The following is a 21,132-nucleotide window of genomic DNA, read 5'->3' on the forward strand; positions in this document are numbered from 1 at the left end:
TTTTTTTCTTGTCGCTATTTTTTTCTCTTTTTATCGCTAGTTTTCCCTCTTGTCGTTATTTTTTTCTTCTTGTCGCTATTTTTTTTCTTCTTGTCGCTATTTTTTTCTTCTTGACGCTTCTTGTCGGCTTCTTGTCGCTTCTTGACGCTTCTTGTCGCTTCTTGTCGCTATTTTTTCTTCTTGTCGCTAATTAGTGAGACCGTTTTTGACAAGCTGTCTATGCAGTTACGCAATATTCCGAGAGAGAGAGCAAAATCTTCGATCTTTTTTTCTCTAAATAAATAAATAAATAAACAGATAAATAAATAAATAAATAAATAAATAAATAAATAAATAAATCGAGAACGAAGGCTAAAATAGAAGTAAATAATATTTATAAGGAGAAATTCCTTATTAATATGGAAAGGGCGAAACGACCCACCATAAAGGGCGAAACAACTCGCATAAAGGGCGAAACGACCCGGAACCCTGCATCCGTCGAAAGCACTTTTGTCACATGACCAGAACATGGTGGGAGTTCGGTAGCGGAAGTTGATTTATGTTAATGTTATCGACTGATTTTCTTTGATTTTGAGTAGATGAAAATGGTAATGTACTTCCAAAGAGAAGAATTAATTATATAACAACATAATTGTTCGTTACAGTTTGGCTTGGCATGGATGTAGGTAGTCACATGCTTGTAGTCAAATTTTTTTTCTTTTTATGTCAGAATTCAGATTGACATCGGTTTTTCTTAACCACTACTCGTTGTAATAAGAGCACTGCTGCTGTATGACATTGTTTAAATCTTTGGCAGTTTGTAGTCGATATGGTTCTGACTTCTTTAACTACATAAAGATGTAGATTAGTGTCTATAGTTCTGAATAAAAACCATTCTACATATGTTCATTATGAGTGACAGAATTGTCTACTTGCAAGTACAGTTTGTAGATACACGTAGGTCCAAATATGTGTGTATTATAGGAGAGTTTTGCCAATCACATTGATAATGTCATATTCACTAATTTGCATATCATTATGAAGTGTCAAATAGGTTGGCAATTAAACAACTAAATAATAATTGGCAATTTAATGATAACAATTCACATCTTCATATCTTTATAAATACATGTATGTTATTTTACATCCAATTTTGGTTCTAAAAAATGTTTCATTTTGATAAAATATTTCATATTTTGTATGTGAATTAAAGTATAATTCTTTCAATTGAACAATAATTTTGTATTGATATTTATATGTAAACCTTTATATAAAATTGTTATTAAAATTTTATTGCTCATACAATCTAATTACCGAATAGTTATTTAGAAATTCTAACACTAGTTTCAAGCCTACTATTTTGCCCAATATTCAATTTACTATTTGAATTTTTTTATTTGCCTATTTTAAAGCTGAAATAAAGCTACACAGGCCTTTCATTAAGAGGCGGTACCAGGTATTTTTATCCTTCTAAACTACTGAAAGGTACATTGTGTACTTCCAGAAATTTAAAATTTCATACATTTTTATCAAAATTATGAAAAGTACCTCCTACAAAACCAAAGGTACCTGCATTGCAAAAAAAATAATGAAACCCCTGTCTGCATACTAACATACAGAAAATAGAAGCTGTTGTACCATGATCTAGTCACAAGGAGGGTACTGAACTTAGCTTCTACACAGTTTTCCAAGAATTTTCATAAAATTGAGAAGAGTAGGGTTAGTTTTAAATAAAATGTTATTCCTTTCAAAAATCTTCTTCTCTGACACTACTTGACCAATTTGGAGCCAAACTTGGTATGAATGTTGGTTGGGGTTTCCTGCATAGAATTGGTGTGGGGATATTAACCCAAATAATCCAGTCCCTCTCCATATCCATTTCACTTCACTCTTGAGGTTAATGGAGTGATCTTAGGGAACGTAATATAACGACTGGATTATTCTGGTTAGTGGGGATGTATGATTTGTCGAAAAACATGGCCGTTTTTACTAAAAATCGAACATCAGGTTCAGACAGTAGTTTTTCACATATATCTCCAAAACAGTTAGGTTTAGCCAAATTCTTTTAATTGCTGAAATGATCCTTATTATAATGCCTACAAAAGTTTCCCGAGATAAAAGTTGTCAGACAACTCCTTGTAAGAGTTATTGCCCTTGACAGGGGAAAAATGATGGTTAGTTTTTACCGTTTTCAGCCAAATTAATATCTTGAAAAATATGATAGATAGAAAGAAACTTTCAATTAGTGAAATGATCCTTATGATAAGTCCTACCTAAGTCTTCTTGAGCAAAATTGTTGGACAACTGCTTGTTAAATTTATTGCCCTTGAAATGCAAAATTCAACCAGGTAAGCGATTCAGGCACCTATGAGCCTCTTGTTTCTGTATAAAACCATAAATATTATGGATATCTTATGTTGTATTTTGTAGCCAACCCAACAATTATCCCCCCAGGAAGAGCAGGAGAAGTTATTAGAGGAGGCTATCAATATTGTGAAGAATCAATCATTCCAGATGAAAAGATGTCTGGTATATAAAGTTTTAATCATCTTAATATTTCAAAATTATTATAGTGGTTAGCCTGAAATACATTGTATATTTGTCTGTAATAATCATCACTTGGTAATGTGTTTAACTTTTACATATGTAATTTAAAGAATTTTATTTTGTAGCTTTATTTGATTTTCATGTATTTTAAAATACATTCATTAAACACCATCAACATTAAAAAAATACATTAAGTTCAGAATATACATTTAACTGTACAGTTAACAACATACAATACTATAACTGTATGAATCACTTGTTTGATGAATATATTCTCTTTCAGGACAAGGGAAAACTGATGGATGGTCTGAAACACGCCTCTACAATGTTGGGAGAACTTAGAACGTCAATGCTTTCACCAAAAAATTACTACGAATTATGTATCCTTTGTTGTTAATCCCTAACACATTAAAGACAGGGAAAGGAATATGTGTAGACATTAAGTCATTTACTTGTGATTTTTTAGTGAATAGCTATGGATGTAAAATGCAAAAAAAAAACACATTAAAATGTGACGTTTTTATTATAATTTTTGGCAATTGTATGGATCTAACTTGTGAACCCAAGCCAATTTGTTACTTATTAATAATACATGTACATATATGTAGTATCATTCTAGCAGTTTTTTTTTTATCTTTCAAGTTGATTTGGTTAAAAATGACTTTACATTAACTATGCCAAGGAAGTGAATTTATTTTCTTTTATTCCTGTGTGGAAATATCTGAATTAATCACATGTAATCATGAAGTAATAGAATTAATTTGACAAAAGCAATCACATGTATTCAGTAACATTTGAATTTATGAGTAATCATGTAATCAATTACATTTTTAACCCCATGTTATCATGATGTAATCGATTACTACATTTGAAAGAAATCTGCCCAAAGCCTAATTTCAACTATACACTTTGAAAGAAATGGTACCCATTACACCAATTTTCTTAAAAAGGCTCGGCGACTTATATTAAAGCTGCTGGGACAAGTTTATGTTGCTCTATAGATTAAGGTCATCATTCTAAATTATATGGTTGTCTCCATGACCTGAATGTCAATTTCCTATTTGATAAATTACTTCCATCTGTAACAGATATTCTTCGTCTTTCACTAGACTTGACCATCAACAAGAAGCCTGTCAGGTGTCTTGTATGAAGTAGGAACTTCTCACCCTTCCAAAGCACCTAGATTTACCCCTAATATTTAGTGGGATTTCTGTTGTTTTTCTTTGCCTACTGTTTCAGATTCTTTGTAGTTAAAATGATTGGGTATAAGGAAGATATGATGGTTTTCTTTTGTAAAATCTCCTACAATATCAATGATTTATAAATCATTAATATATATGTGTGTGTGTGTGTTTGTGTGAATATTTTTGCCCTTCACTTCCTTAACAAATAAAAGATATGGCTATATCTGATGAACTGAGATATCTAGAACTATATCTTGTGGATGAATTTCAGAAAGGTAGAAAAGTGGCAGACCTATATGAATTAGTCCAGTATGCAGGAAATATTGTCCCTAGATTGTAAGTACTATGTGTGGCTGTGACACATTAATTTCAGTTCAATTTCTCAAAACTCATTAATTTCAGATTTTTCATTTTCAAGTTATGACACATGGAAGATTTTCCATATTTGTGCAATACTTTACTAATACTACTATTGGTTTTCATGAAATTTTGGTGAATGGTTATGAAATAAAAAGTTCAAGACTTCAGAAAAACAAGAACATAAAAGGCTGTAGAGGTTAACCTTCCTTTGAATGAGCAAGTATCTGAAAAACAAAATTTGAAATATATCTTTTTTTGTACTGCTTGTCTTATTTCTTTTTATGTTGCTATTCAGGTACTTGCTGATCACAGTAGGAGTTGTATACATAAAATCAAATGAGCTGTCCCGTAAAGATATCCTTAAAGATCTGGTAGAGATGTGTCGAGGTGTACAACACCCATTGAGAGGACTATTTCTCAGGAACTATCTGTTACAATGTACAAAGAATGTCTTACCAGATGTCGAGGAAGAGGCAGCAGGGTATTTATTCACCATGCTATATTATATATAAACTTTCTAGAATGTTTCTTGTCATTCTGTCGGTAATGAATAAAAAGACATCATATACAAATGTATGTTTACCTGGATTTAAGTCCTTTACATATGTTTTGTAGAAGTTATTACCTTTTTAAAATAAAATCTGATAATTGTTACATACTGATAGAGCAAAACTGTAAGCAGATAATATTCATACAGGAGTTAAATCTGTAAAAGTATGTACAAAAATTCATGACACATATTTGAAATATTTAGTCTATTGAACATTTTTCAAATCAAGATTTACAACATTTTATTCCCAGAAAAGACAGTGAAACTGGAACTGTAATGGATTCCATTGACTTTATCTTATTAAACTTCTCTGAAATGAACAAGCTCTGGGTCCGTATGCAGCATCAAGGTCATTCAAGGGACAAGGTCAAAAGGGAACAAGAAAGAAGAGAGTTACGGATTCTTGTTGGTACAAATCTTGTCAGACTCAGTCAGCTAGAGTGTATTGATATTGAAAAATATAAAAAGGTGATTTTTATCTTTATGGTAGTTGGAAAAATAGAAAAAAATAAAATTCATATTTTATCGTAAATTTTCATCAATGTTTTATGTAAATTTATATTTGACACATTTCACTTAAAAATTGATTGGTCATTGCTATAAATGATATTCATTTCCTACAGAAAAATGTAATGCAGTCTTCTATTTTAGGTTGTATTACCAGGAGTTTTAGAGCAAGCAGTCAGTTGTAGAGACCCTATAGCACAGGAATATCTGATGGAATGTATCATACAGGTAATAAACTTTATGGTCAAGAAATATAGTATGTAGATATCAGTGTGTGTTTAGATTCTGCTTCACTCTTGTTAAAAGTTCAAAATATCTCAAGTAAAACATTGTGTAAAAACCTTTTGTTTTTTTGTAGGTTTTCCCAGATGAATTTCATCTTCAGAATTTAAACTCATTTTTGAGAGCTTGTGCAGAACTACATGAAAGTGTTAACGTCAAGAACATCATCATCTCCTTAACTAACAGGTAGGTGTCAGGTCTGTCGATTGACAGGTAGATGTCAGCTCTTTTACAGACATGTACATTGTAGGTGTAAGTTCTGAATGACAGGAAGGTGTCAATATAAATAATTAGCATTTAAGTGTCAAGTTTTGCTTTTGAGAGGTAAGTGTCATTTTTGTTTGGCAGGTGTCAGTTCTGTTGGTTGACAGATAAATGTCAGTTCTGTTGGTTGGCAGATATGTGTCAGTTCTGTTTATTGCCAGAAAGGGGTAAGTTCTGTTGGTTGACAGATAAATGGCAGTTCTGTTCATTGATAGATAAATTCAGTTCTGTTGGTTGACAGGTTAGATTTCAGTTCTGTTGGTTGATATGTTAGATATCAGTTCTGTTGGTTGACAGGTTAGATCACAGTTCTGTTGGTTGACAGGTTAGATAGCAGTTCTGTTGGTTGACAGATGGGTGTCAGTTCTAATTGTTGACAGAAAGGAGAAAGTTCTGTAGTGTAAAGGGTAATTGTAGGTCTATTACTTGTACCACCTTCCTGAAAGATAAGAGGTAAATTGTTTTACTCATTTGGGATGAGTTCATGTGTGTCTCTGTTTGTCTGTAACACATTTTTCTGCTATACTTATCACTTTAATTACTCTTCACTGCATGATATTTCAACAACAAAAATTCTACTGGAATGCACCTATCAAAGAATGGGATTTTAAAGCCTTCACTTCCTTTTTTTTTAGATTTTGTTTGGATTTGATATTTCCTTTAGACTCTACCTACAGCCATTTGATATATTAAATCCCAAAGTGACGGAATATTTCAGAGTTAGATACAGGTGTCTTTTAAATTCTAATACTATGCTCATGAAATTTCATTAATACATTGTATTATTTTCAGACTAGCACAGTTTGCTCAGAATGAAGAGAGTAGTGGAATACCTCCAGAAATACAACTGTTTGACATATTCTCACAACAAATAGCACAAGTCCTACAGGTTTGTTACTACAGATTTTAGGAGTTATTATCATCATTAGATAAAAATTTTTAGAAAGGATAAAAAAAAAGAGGATGAGGATTTGAAACTCAAGGAATGCATCTGCCTTTCTCAGTGCAGTAGTATTTCTCAGTGCAGTAGTATTTTCTCAGTGCAGTAGTATTCAAAAATATTTTGGCTAGAATCCAAGGATAAACTTAAGTAAGAAAATGTAAGTTACCAATAATAACCCAGTACTATTTTTACTATATTTTACAGAATCGACCAGATATGCCACCTGAGGACATTGTTTCCATGCAAGTGGCTCTTATTAACCTGGCACTGAAGTGTTACCCAGATAAAGTAGACTATGTTGACAAAGTTTTAGAAACTACAGAGGAAATATTTAACAGAATGAACTTAGATCAGTATGTAATTACAACAGAACTTATAAGGGTGTCCATGGAAAAAAAACCAGGCAGTCGGGGCAAAATATTTCCATTCATTAGTGATCACAATCTTATGTTTTATAAAAAATGAATGGTAGTTTGTAATTTGAAATGATGAAAAATGAAATAACACAGAAATTCAAGTAGAGGGAAGTAACTCTTCGATCTGTTTATATATAAGGCCATCATAAAAAATCCTAGATTCCTATCCTGCATTGTTAAAAATAAGGATTGGGCAGGAATTTTATATCAATTTGAATTGGAAAAACAAAACCAAAATAAAATTCAGTGAGGGTGAAAAGTTTGGTGGGGAGGAGATGAGAATCTAAGATATTTTTTATTTTGGCCTTAGATGATTTGAATTTTGAAAGTATATTCTTAGTCATCCACTTTTATTACAGAAAAATCTTAGTCCTGTCAGATATCATTTTGAGTCTAACATAACATTGAGTAAAAAAAAACCCATAAGTGGGGTATTTTGACTATGTGATGCCCACATTACAGGATCTGCCTAATTTCTGTTTGTATCCGAACAATCATTTACTGTGGTACAATGTTTAATATATTTTGACACTGAAAACATGAAGAACTTTAACGTTTCAAAGGTTCACGATAGGTTTGAAATTTAAACTTTTGAAATAACTTTGTACTCCAGTCTAGAACATGGGACTCCAGTGGCTAAAGAACTAATGAGACTAATGAAGATACCAGTCGATACATACAATAACATCCTGACAGTCCTACAGTTACAACACTTTGGTCCAATGTTTGAATACTTTGACTACCAAAGCAGGAAGATAATGAGTTGTTATATGATAAACAATGCATTGGAAAATGAAACACTCATACCAAGTCAAGAACAGGTAAATGTGTTTGAGGAAAATCTATTTTCAAATTCTCCTAGTTATATTTCTAATAAATGTAGGTTTAGCAAGCAGTTAAAGATTGTGTTTCTTTAAATAAAAATTAGCAAAACAGATCAAGTGAAACATCACATTAAAATTACAATGTAGAATGGTATATGTGCTGGTAGTTAAAATTATTCTTGAAAACATTGTGAAGTATTTCATCTTGCCATCAGACATGGAGCTTACTTGTTCTGTTGCTTACCTTACTAATGTGGTACGGTATATCCATCAATCTTTCTATCAGTTAAACCCCTCATTGTAGGCAGCTATAACATGAATTGTTCTTTCTTTGTCATTTTTTTCTCAGTCACACTGATATTATGGCATCCATGTCTTGTGGAGCAATTTCTTCTTATATTTTGTACCACATTTCTCAGCTATTAACAATTATACACAAAATGAAACTGTCTTTGAAATGTTGTTTTAAGGATTTCTGTTTCATAATAAGTGTTGATTATAAACTATTTCTTATTAAACAAAAAATACTTAACTGAAACTTTGATATCAATACAAGCTAAATACATGTATTGGATTTCAATACGAGCTCAATACATGTATTGGGTACATCATTGCAAGCTAAATATCAGATATGTGAATTGTTATTATCATGGAAGGTTAACCAGTTATTAATGTGAGTGTAATTATATGTTTTATATTTTTCAGGTTGATGCTATTCTGGGTATTGTAAGTGTGTTAGTTCAGGACCAGTCAGATCAGCCAGAAGAACCAGATGACCCAGAAGATTTTGCAGAGGAACAAGGCATTATGGGTAGAATGATTCATCTACTACAAGCAGAAGATCTGAATCAACAATATCTTGTATGTTGGTAGTTTTTTTATATGAATTTTACATGTACATTGCAATGGTATTTGTCTTAAAGTTTCCCAATTATTTTCTTCACATTCCTTGAAATCTTTAAATAATTAGGATTTTCCAGAATATAAAGGTCAATATGCCATCTAACTTATTTTAAACCTGTAAATTTTCACAGGGTGATATTTTAGTGTATTAGAAGGTCAAACAATTTTGAGTGGGGGAATTTTCGTGTGAAAATCTTGCTGAAATATTAAATTTCTCGACTCCCGACAGTTTGAAAAAGAGACTGACTTTATCAAACGATTGTTTGAAGCAGTAGGAATCCCTTCTGGGCCACTTGTGTAACTGTTTACTGGTGCATGCGCAGAGATGTATTTGTCAATTGAATCATAAATGTTTTGTAAACAAAATACTTATTTTGCTGTAAATAATAAAATTATGTTTGAATTGGTTTGTCTGTGAACATTAGAAGGTGAGAGTTTACATTTCAAAAGATACACATGTATTAGATATTTAATCAACAAATACTATAACTTAGTGAAAATTAAGCAACACATTAGGCTTCCCTCAGTCCAGGTCTTCGGTCACCTCTCATAATTAAATCATGGAAACACGAACTATTTACATGGGGGTTATTTTTCCAGGATACTTGTTTTTTCTTGGCACGAATGTAGAAAAAATAACCCCTACAGGAAAATTTCCACTTTTACAATATTATTAATACCTTATAAATTCAACAATAGTTTATTAATACACTTGAGATTTGTTGAGATAAATTGTTAGATTCATAGGTATTATTTCAACTGAATATAGGAATTTAAATTTAAGGTAAATCAAACCTATTACTCTAAGCATTCTTTTCTGTCATCTTGCAAAATCATAGATGTAAATAGTGTGAAATGATGTAAAAAAAATGCCTTTAATTTTTTTTTTTAATTTTTGCATAAACCTATATACAGTAAAATTACAAACATTAATTTATTTTAAAAACCTTCTTACAAGAAGGAAATAATTGGTGGGAAAATGTGCTATAGAAATGTAATGGGAGCTTTAGTTTTTTAAATATTAAAAGAAAAAAGGTTGGGAGAACCCCAAAATATGAAATATTGCCAGGTAGGTGTTCTTTATACATTATATATATTTAGTTTTTTAATGGTAGGCAAAACAGTGAGAATTTCCTACATTGTCTATATACAGTGTTTTAAATATAAGCCTATATTTAGGATCAATTATCCAGAAAAAAATTTGATGACCTATGTTTTTAATCATAAGATTTTATAATATGTTCGTTCAAGGTCATCTTTGAGAAAAATTAGGAAAATTTATATACTAAAAGTATTAGGTATGATCTACCTTAAAGTGACATGTAGTTTCAGATTCAAATGACTGTTATTTTTTGTTCCAGATTTTAAACACAGCCAGAAAACACTTTGGTAATGGGGGAGACAAAAGAATTAAATTTACTTTACCTCCAATAGTATTCTCAGCCTATAGATTAGCAATGAAATATAGGGAGGTACAGGAAGAGGTTTGTATTACCTCCAATAGTATTCTTAATCTATGAATAAGCAATGAGATATGGAGAGGTTTGGCGAGCAAAAATAAAAAATTGTGATTTAATTTCATTAGTAATTTTCTCTATGATTTGATAAAAATAAATGTCATCATCTCATTATGACATATATTACTATGTAACAATGACTTCATCAACCTTGATAAGTTAAATGTTGATACTACACTTAAATTATAAGTTTCTTGTCTAAGCCTGTGGTACAAACTGGATAAAAACATAATTTGTATGTTATTTTGTGTGATCACATGATTTGTATGTTATTTTGTGTGACCACAGGATTTTATGTTATTTTGTGTGACCACATGATTTGTATGTTATTTTGTGTGACCACATGATTAAGGTTATTTTGTGTGACCACATAATTTGTATGTTATTTTGTGTGACCACATGATTTGTATGTTATTTTGTGTGACCACTTGATTTGTATGTTATTTTGTGTGACCACATGATTAAGGTTATTTCTTCCTGTATAAAAATTTTTGGGCGGTTATTCTTTAAATCTTTATTTTGCATTTCAGGATGAAAACTGGGAAAAGAAATGCCAGAAGATTTTTTCATTCTGTCATCAAACAATAGGAGCACTGATAAAAGCAGAGATGGCTGAAGTTCCATTACGATTGTACTTACAAGGTGCACTGGCAGCCGGACAAGTCGCTTTTGAAAATCATGAAACAGTAGCATATGAATTCATGTCACAGGTAAACTATTCATGAATAGGTCAACTTAGTCCCTTGATTACATTCTTTTGACAACCGCTATAACCTTGGTTCCCTTGATTACTCTTTACTACAAATCATTTATTTTATGTCAGTAAATAAAACTGGAACCATAAATCTAATTATTATGTGTGGTCCCCTTTCGGTTTATTGATGTTCAGTTCACTAATGTTAAAGTTATGTTATTTAATTATAGAAACTATAGGTGTACTCTGTATATTAATGACATTTTCGCTGTTCCATAGATTTTTTTCTGTTTTAAGTTGCAAACTGTTGTGCAATTGTCCAGTTACTGGAACCATTTTTTGACAGCTGTAATATGTCCATCTGTCTGTTTCAGAATTTCTTTTATACTGTGGTTTCAAATAAGGGTAACAAGGTGACATGGTGTTGATCACCTGATATGGCTCTTCCCCGTGTCACTTGACTGAGACAGAGATTAAACAGTGTAAACATTCATTTACAGAAATTATTGTTCGTTGGGACCTTGACTTCATGGTTCAACACTAACCATGAAAACCATGAGAATAAATACACAAAGAATTAAAAATGAAACTACAGTATACACCCCACAAAAATTGGGATTCATGTATGATGTGCTTGTGCAAGGCTGTTGATGTAATAAGTACAGCAATTCTTGCTGACAGAAAACTGACCTAAATTTGTAAATACTATTTTTCAGGCTTTTTCATTGTATGAAGATGAAATAAGTGACAGTAAAGCACAATTAGCAGCAATATCATTAATCATTGGAACATTAGAACAAATGTCATGTTTTGGTGAAGAAAATCATGAACCATTAAGGACACAGTGTGCTCTAGCAGCATCCAAACTGTTAAAAAAACCTGATCAGTGTAGGGGTGTTTCTACATGTTCTCACCTGTTCTGGTCCGGTCGATCCACTGTGTCTGAAGGGGAGGTAGGTAGAGCTCACTCCATCAGTTGTTGTAGTAATTTTCTATTGCATGTAATTCAAAATCAGATACAGTAGACTTTTGCTGCATGCTTTCTTTTATTGAAAAACTGTTTTTAAGTTTACCTGAAAAGCATCGCCACACAATCATATCATAACAAGTTCTTACTACTTAGTTATAAAATTCCTTATAGAAATGGACAATAGTTGTTAGAGTGTAAATGAAATTTTTATTTTATTCTTTCACATTTATTGAAATCCATCTGTGACAAGAAAATTTAACAAATGCTTTAAGATCTGACAGGACTGCCAAGCTTTCAAGACACCAATGCTTGACATTTAGCAAAAGTTGTAGATCAAATTCAAAATGGCTGAGATTTAACAACCTAATCTGGCAACTTGATACCCCAGAAATCCCTAGGAACCAAATATGTTTTGTAGGCTGTATTATGTAAATCAAATACCTCTGTGTTCATCAAGAATTCAGTTCAAAGTTGTTTGGTGTTACTGTACTTTGTAAACCATGTCTATAATATTTGTCACTCCAGACTGAGATTTAACAGATATTTACACAAAAGAAACACTTCCTATACTGTAATTAAGAAATAATTCATGGAGGGGGTAGATTTGTACTCATTTTAACATGAGTATGGTATTTATATTTGATTATTTTACAGACAGTTTTAATGGGTCAATGGTATCAATAGAACCTTTGATGTAATTTAAAGGACCATTTCAGTTGAACCTTATATTTATATGATATTTTGAAGTGTGGTCTACCATGTCTTGTTTCTTATATTTCATTTGATTTTGTAGATGAAGGATGGGAAACGAGTGACAGACTGTTTAAAGAAAGGAGTTAAAATTGGGAACCAGTGTATGGACAACTCAGTACAAGTCCAACTGTTCGTCGAATTACTGAACCATTACATTTATTATTATGAAAAAGGCTGTGATCAGGTAAACAATTACTTACAAACTGTAAGGCCTCTTACAAATAATTTCTTCATTCTCAAATTTTTACCTGTGTTTAAGTACTGATTTTAATACCATAAATAAATCAATATAATAAAAGCAAATCCTTCATTATTTTTTCCACCAATTGACAATGTAAGGCTGTAAAAATGTAAACAGAAATGGTGCCTTGTTGTTAAATTTGATCAAGATCTACCTAATAGTTTTGAACTTATTGCAGCAAAGGGTGGAAGGACAATATACGATGTGGAGGACGATTCTGTGTAGGAATCAGGCAATGAATGGCACATCATTTTTCTCAATTTGGTCTTTTTTGCCTCAAATATATTAAAATAGATCTAGAAAACAACTGTAAAGCTATTTAAATTAATCCTGAAGCAGTGGTGAAGTAGATATTTTTTGACTGCTTATATAAGGAAAAAGTTTGGGAAAATTTTCCCACTATTTTTTCATAGAGCATTTCAACTAAATTTGAACAATCAATATCTTAAAAAGGCAAAATTTAAGAACACTTTTGACAGTAATTTATTTAGGTATGCAATAAAATATCTGTATTTTTACTTCATGTTCCACACCTTACACACATTTTGCCTGACTCTTACATGGAGAAGTACTTAATATACAACATGGAAGACGACACAGTCCATGACAGCTCCATACCATTACATAGCATTCAACATGGAGGATGACATAGACCATGACAGCCCATACCATTATATAACATACAACATGGAGGATGGCACAGACCATGACAGTCCCATACCATGACACAACATACAACATGGAATACGAAATACGAAATAGACCATGACAGCCCCATACCATTATATAACACACAACACGGAGGACGGCACAGACCATGACAGCCCCATACCATTATACAACACACAATATGGAGGACAACACAGACCATGACAGCCCCACAATGTTATACAACATACAACATGGATGACGACACAGACCATGACAGCCCAATACCATTATACAACACGCAACATGGAGGACGACACAGACCATGACAGCCCCATACCATTATACAACACGCAGCATGGAGGACGACACAGACCATGACAGCCCCATACCATTATACAACACACAACATGGAGGACGGCACAGACCATGACAGCCCCATACCATTATACAACACACAACATGGAGGACGACATAGACCATGACAGCCCCATACTATTATACAACATACAACATGGAGGATGACACAGACCATGACAGCCCCATACTATTATACAACATACATGTACAACATGGAGGATGGCACAGACCATGAAAGCCCAATACTGTTATACAACACACAACATGGAGGACAGCACAGACCATGACAGTCCCATTCCATTATACAACACACAACATGGAGGACAGCACAGACCATGACAGCCCCATTCCATTATACAACACACAACATGGAGGACAGCACAGACCATGACAGTCCCATTCCATTATACAACACACAACATGGAGGACAGCACAGACCATGACAGTCCCATTCCATTATACAACACACAACATGGAGGACGGCACAGACAGCACAGACCATGACAGTCCCATTCCATTATACAACACACAACATGGAGGACGGCACAGACCATGACAGCCCCATACCATTATATACAACATGGAGGACAGCACACCATGACAGCCCCATAACGTTATACAACACACATGGAGGACAGCACAGACCATGACAGTCCCATACAATTATACAACACATGACATGGGGGACAGTACAGACCATGACAGCCCCATACCATTATATACAACAGCAAATTAAAAGTTACAATTACATTCTACCAGTATTACCTATAAAAATTAATTAATTGTAACTTATTTTGTAGGTTACCACACAAGTATTGAATCAATTAATAACCAAAATTAAAGAGACAATATCCAGTTTAGATGCCAATGAAGAAACAGAACAAATCAATAAACATTTCCAGAATACTTTAGAACATATAAGACTGAAGCAAGAGATGTCAGAAGATGAAGGCGTGTCTTATCAAGATATTCAGATCTAGACTCTTATCCAATAGCTGAATTTTTTATATGTGGACACGCAGGAACATTGTGACCTTTAACATCGTTTGTGTCATTTTCTAAACTTATAACAGCTGAAATTATTATTTATTTCCAAGCAACTTTTGATAACACACCACCAATATTATTTTATCCTCTTAAGGAGTAGAATTGCATTCATTGAAAAAACTGAATACTGATCTTCAGTTTCCAGTGGTGTATCTAAATCAATGTGGAAGCATTTCCTAACACAGAAAAGGAGAAGGAATTTATTTTGGTTGGTTTCTATAACAAGCATATTAAAGCATTGGCTTCTTGAAAAAAATTGTAGCTGCAACACTGTCTTCCTACGTAGGAAAGAGTTTAAAGAAAGTCCATGTTTTGTGTTTGGGACATTTTAATGATATTACTTCCACCGAGGTATTAAATATAAAATGCACTTTTGAATAATGAAAGAAATGTGCCATCTTATTCATTTGTAATGTGACCAAGTTTGACAAATCATGGATATGTTAACTTTATCCAGTCTTGTTTTTGAGTGACAAACATAGATAATCAAGGATTAATACCAAATTTTTGAAGTATGTGCATTGTTTTAGAAAACAGTTCAGTAATAATGTGATACTTAAAGGCATATTTGTTTTTGTTGTTTTTTTTTAATGATAAACATTAAAAGTGAGAATTTTAATTCGAGTTCTTTAGTAACAAGTGTATCAAGTTTGACCTTCCATATTTAATGATATGCTGTGAAAATTTGTATTCTTGGTTAAGAGTGTATGAAGGCATCTGTTAAGTCTTCAACTGTAGTTGATTTGCTTAGAAAATTCTTGCCTCTCTTGGAAAATAAAACTCAAATGGTCTGGATGCCTCATTTTAAAATTATAAACTTGATGTGAGGGAGTTAAATATATTTACAGAACCTTTAAAATGTGTATTCCTTGTACTTTGAAGCATTTTAACAGTCAATGGACTATGTATGAACAACCTTTTCAAAGAATAAGACTGTGACTATAGTAATCTTTCTGGGAAGAAAAAATCATTTTAACAGTTCAAAAATCATTAAGGATTAAGTATCATCCCTGCCTTGTTATATAAAACTTTATATTCCTCATTTGAAAACAGAAGAAAATCATGAACAGAATGAGCAGAACATAAATAATGTCTGAAACCTTCTATAACTGCTCTTAGTACTTGTTGTTATACGTAATTCGGACTGTTTTCTAGTTATGCCCCTTTGAACTAAACTCCAGTTTACTTGAAAGTACAAAAATTCACAAAAAAAATTTTAAAATAAAAATGTTGAAGACATTTTTAGCTCTATGAGAGAAAAACCACACTTTTAGTTGGAAATTTCCAAATTAGCAACATTTCAAACAGTTTAGTTTGCATTCCATGCTATCAATAAAACAATCTTAAAATAAGATGGTTGACAAGGTGCTTTATAGTTAAAAATAGTAATTATTGATTCATAAATAAGGCACATAATGGGTTTACCATATCAGTTTGTGATCCAATTATGGCTAGTATCCATAGCCCAACTTCTTAATATCTTAACATAAAGCATACATCTTATCCCAGAAAGACTAAAACCTTGTCATATCACTATACCTTTTCATTAAACACCTGTCCACCTTTTTCTACAAATAACCTTTCATAATAGCAATTACTACTGGTTGTGTTTATTTACTTAATCAAAAAGTCATCAATAAATTAAGTCTGACTTAATTAAAAACACAATCTGTATCCTATGTTCCCATGGAGTAATTATAATTACAACTTGATAATTACAATTTGTCCAAAAAAAAATTGGACTTCAAATTATGTGTACTAAAAATGAATTTTACCATTTGTTTTTAATGATTTTTGAATCCTTCAGGTTTGCCAGTATTTTCTGGCCCTTATAAATATTTATCACATGTACATGTATGTGTATGACTGAGGTATATTGTCTACAAAAGTATGCATGTGATTTTAATTTCCTGCAAAATACTGTTCCAGATATAAAAAGAAATAAAAACAATTTTCTTTTTGATTTTATTACAAAAAGAGCAAATAAATAACATTTTTACTACACAATTTACAAATCAGTTTTAGGCCCCATCAATGGAATTGCTTTCATTTCACTTTTCATGCATAAGAATTCGCCCATGACTGTCATTATAGCAATGCCTATGACATTAATCACCCACCATGATGTAGTCTGAGGAAAATGTCCACTGTATATCCAGCAGCAAACAAGATGAACAAAATGAGTTGTGATTGCAAAGTCTAAGCACAGTTTCGTCCTCTTTACAATGTACCACAGCCCTACAGCACTAAAAACAAAACTAGTTAGTATTTTGATGCCAATTGTATTATTTTATTTTTATAATGTCAACAAATTTTGCAATGTTGAAATTCCAAGTAACTAGTTTTTGTAATGGTCAAATAAGCACAAAAATAACACTTTAAGAAAAGATTTTTTTTTTACACTGGGAAGCAATTATTATTTTTCTAAATGCAGAAGTTAATGCCTGCAGATATGTATTTTTGTAAGAATCCATGAAATTGAATACCCTTACAGTAATTGCACAATTACAGGTGCTTAGGACTTTTTGAGATAAAATTGTCATTTATGTCAACAAAATACCCAAATTATCATGACTTTTCAAGATAATTTTTTGTGACTTTTATTTATCACGATGACAGAAATAGACTTCCATAGTATTGGTTCCTAAGTGTTAACCTTATCTCATCTGTGATGGGGTACTGGTTCCTAAGTGTTAACCTTATCTCAACTGTGATGGAGTATTGGTTCCTAAGTGTTAATCTTATCTCAGCTGTGATGGAGTATTGGTTCCTAAGTGTTAACCTTATCTCAACTGTGATGGGGTATTGGTTCCTAAGTGTTAACCTTTTATAAGCTGTGGTGGGTATTTGTTTCTAGTATAATTTTATATAAGCTGATGAAGTATGTGTTCCTAAGTGTTAAGTATCAATATACAGTGTCTTTCTGTGAATTATTTCTTTGTAGAAAAATCTTAAATTATTGTTGCTTATTGTGTCATAGATATATCTACAACTAGAATATTTTTTTGACATACCTGGTTAAACTGTTGAGAAAAAACCCTATGACATTTACCCTGCCTGAGTCTTCAAAGAGATCTAAATCCTGCAAGAATTAAAAGATCAGAGTATTCATTGACAAACCACTTCTGTGATAACCATGTATAATCTAAATTGTAAGATTTAAAAAAAAAATTGTTTTCAATTAATTCCTACAATGGTCAACTTCAATGTCATACATGTGTAAATCAGAAGCTTCGCATAGTGCAGCATGATACAACCGCAGTGGTTGATACCTGAACAGTTGGGGTAAGTGTGGACAAAATATAAGCTTAGACACACAAAAGCATATGGACTTACAATTAAAAATGTTCAAAATCAGATCAAAAATAAAATGTGGATTTATTCGATATGGCCCCTTTGACCCCTTATAACTAGAAAACCATAGAAATATCTGAAATATGATTGAAAAATGCAGGCTGGGATATTTATAAGGAATCCAATTAAAAAAATTTTGAAATCAGACCAAAAATAAAAAAGTCTATTTTAGTGGGTGTGGCTCCCTTGACCCCTTATAACACAAACACCGTAAGAGATATCTGAAATCTGATTATTACAAGCAGGCAGGGAACTTTACGAGGAATCCAATAAAAATAAGTTCCTAATTAGGATAAAAAATATTTAAAAAAATTTCAGGTGTGGCCATTTGAACCCTTACAATTTTGAATACTGTAAGATATATCTGAAATCTGATTGAAAAGTGCAGGCAGGAATATTTATGAGGAATGAAAAAAAAATTTTAAAATTGGACCAACAACAAAAAAATTGACTCTTTTCGGGTGTGGCCCTTTTAATCCCTTATTACTTGAAAACTGTAAGAAGCAGGCAGGGATTTTTTGTGAGAAATCCAATGAAAAAACTTTGAAATCTGTCCAAATATTAAAAAGTCTATTTTTTTGGGTGAAGCACCTTTGACCCCTTATAACTGCAAAACCGAAAGAAATATCTGAAATCTGAATATAACAAGCAAGCAGGGATTTTTATGAGGAATCCAATAAAAAAATATCCTAATTCAGATAAAAATTATATAAAATTTTCAGGTGTGGCCATTTGACCCCTTATAATTTCGAAAACCATAAAAGATACCCGGTATCTGAAATCTGATTGAAGAAGGCAGAAAAAAAAATTTCTAAATTGGACCATAAATAAAAAAGTTGAATTTTTTGGGCATTGACAAAGTTTTAACCCCTATAACTTGAAAACAGTCCATAATACATGAAATCAGCTGATAAATTTGTTTACCAAATTAGGAATTAGGAATTAAATTAGGAACACAATAAAAAAAGAATTAAAACAGAAAAAAAAACAATCATTCTACATAGATTTTAATACATGTAATAAAAAAATAAAAAAAACCACCTATTTTCACCCTTTTTTCTAAAATGGTAAGGGAAACAAAGTCCAAATTAAATAGGAACCTTCCTATAGTGGTAAGTAAATTCATATCACAATTCCAGAACAACTGGTCAACCACAACTAAAGTTATCACACGGAAATGAAATGTCCCAAGACAATGATGACAACTGCGCTATAACATTACATTGCATATGTCTGCAAATTTTTTGCTGCACTGCTACACGTATCATGCACTGCAGAATGTATTCTTCTTAAAGAACATATGACTGTTGTACTAAAAATCTTGACTTAGACAGCTGTAGGTTTATTTAAGAAATTTGCTGTTGATTTTGAATTGCTTGGAATAATAAATGTTATAAAATACTTCCTCTTTCAATATGTTTATACGATGAATGTTATGGACATTATTCCAAATTGCGAAATCTGGAATTTTTCCAGAGTTACACAGCTCTACTGGACAAAAACTGGTTAAAAAATAAAGATATTTTATAACAAAACATTTGTCTAAAACCTTGTTGTACGGGGTACTTCCAAAAAGATCATATCGGACATTAATTTTCTTTCGTAGAAAGTAAGCGCATTGTTCGGCTTTTGAAATTGATTTTCTACTTAAAATCTATCAACAATGATTTATCGAGTGAATTCCTCCCTAGCTCTTCATTGAGTGACCTGTCATTTTACCCAAATAATCCTTACTAGAAGTGCAGAAAGTATAAATTAATGAAATAATAAGACACAAGGAACACATTTCAGAGTTATTTTAAGTGTGACTAAAATAGTTTGAAAAACATCTCAGTAAGAACACATGTCCTAAATTTTGACTTCAGAAGAACCTTACAAAACACAAGACTGTACAAGACCTATCACATAAAAGTTCATGGTTGCATGATGTTTCTAAAAAAATTCTATTTTTTTCTGGGATACATGTGGATAGTAAAGCCCCATTACTGACAGAAACAAGTACATTGTAAGCAAAACAAATAAAAATAAGACTCTTTTGTGGTAAGTTGGTGAGCATGCTCAATATACACTTCCGCAAGGTAGGACTTGGGTAAAACAAAAGAATTTTCCTCGCGGAAGTGTATATTGAAAATGCTCATTGACTACCCCAACATTAGCACAAAAGGGTCTATTGTCGCATAACTAAATATTTTTACAGGACTAGACTGTACTGCAGTGATTGGGATTAGAGGGACTATGCACCATTTATCACATTCCAGCTGAAAATGTCCCATTTAAATAACATTTTCTTACAAAAAATTTCAAAGAATGGCCCATAGTAATTATGAAGATCATTAAAATAAAAATGACACATTCTCAAAGTGTTAAATCACTGGTACTGTAGCCATACTTGTGATATTTAGACCTCCATTTATAAAAAGACAAATAAACTTACTATCTGAGTGAAAATTTGCTCTAAAGATGCGTCAAATCGACCTGCAATGTCGAGTAAATAGATAAAAACTGTGTAGGTAACGTAAAATTGACATTGTAGAGCTACTATTTGAGATATTATAAGTCTTGGGTCCCAAATGAAACTTCTAAACTGGCCTGGCATTTTAGTTAAGCCGTTCCGCAACAGCCTCAACATCACACAAGTTCAAAATCGGGTCAAACATTAGCAATTGAAAAGATTAACACTTAATAAAACGGATTTGTCAAGTTTTCATTTTCGTCGATGTGGTCACGTCATTTGTGCGTTTGAACGATTTTGTAAATTATTTATGTTTTCCGGAAATATGGACAAGAAC

General features: G+C 32.1%; 2 protein-coding genes and 1 long non-coding RNA gene across 4 annotated transcripts; 1 reads left to right on the top strand and 2 right to left on the bottom strand.

Annotated features, from left to right (window-relative positions):
• Positions 1 to 447: 447 nt before the first annotated feature.
• Positions 448 to 15,608, top strand: LOC148615523 (vacuolar protein sorting-associated protein 35-like). Of its 2 annotated transcripts, none has more exons than XM_088581814.1 (17): positions 448 to 587; positions 2,410 to 2,508; positions 2,810 to 2,906; positions 3,923 to 4,046; positions 4,366 to 4,551; positions 4,872 to 5,088; positions 5,272 to 5,355; positions 5,486 to 5,595; positions 6,466 to 6,562; positions 6,821 to 6,969; positions 7,646 to 7,853; positions 8,562 to 8,717; positions 10,121 to 10,243; positions 10,807 to 10,986; positions 11,687 to 11,923; positions 12,734 to 12,877; positions 14,743 to 15,608. In XM_088581814.1, exons 1-17 carry the CDS (start codon positions 579 to 581, stop codon positions 14,920 to 14,922), a joined length of 2,400 nt encoding a protein of 799 aa, XP_088437940.1. In that variant the 5' UTR covers positions 448 to 578; the 3' UTR covers positions 14,923 to 15,608. The 2 variants fall into 2 exon arrangements, with proteins under 2 accessions (XP_088437940.1, XP_088437941.1); XM_088581815.1 differs by having other exon boundaries at positions 503 to 661.
• On the bottom strand, positions 5,844 to 8,220 carry LOC148615524 (uncharacterized). Its single transcript, XR_015922002.1, has 2 exons — positions 8,101 to 8,220; positions 5,844 to 6,112 (listed from the first exon to the last, which is right to left on the bottom strand). It is a non-coding gene; the product is annotated as an uncharacterized LOC148615524 (long non-coding RNA).
• A 1,329-nt stretch (positions 15,609 to 16,937) lies between the features above and the next one.
• Positions 16,938 to 21,082, bottom strand: LOC148615525 (protein SYS1 homolog). Its single transcript, XM_088581816.1, has 3 exons — positions 20,778 to 21,082; positions 18,004 to 18,071; positions 16,938 to 17,235 (listed from the first exon to the last, which is right to left on the bottom strand). The coding sequence occupies exons 1-3, from the start codon at positions 20,970 to 20,972 to the stop codon at positions 16,998 to 17,000; spliced, it is 501 nt and encodes a 166-aa protein (XP_088437942.1). The 5' UTR covers positions 20,973 to 21,082; the 3' UTR covers positions 16,938 to 16,997.
• Positions 21,083 to 21,132: the final 50 nt, after the last annotated feature.

This window comes from Perna viridis, chromosome 5 (assembly GCF_037379345.1).
Source record: "Perna viridis isolate PV_CMFRI_1.1 ecotype Kerala chromosome 5, ASM3737934v1, whole genome shotgun sequence".
In the NCBI taxonomy this organism is placed as follows: domain Eukaryota; kingdom Metazoa; phylum Mollusca; class Bivalvia; order Mytilida; family Mytilidae; genus Perna; species Perna viridis.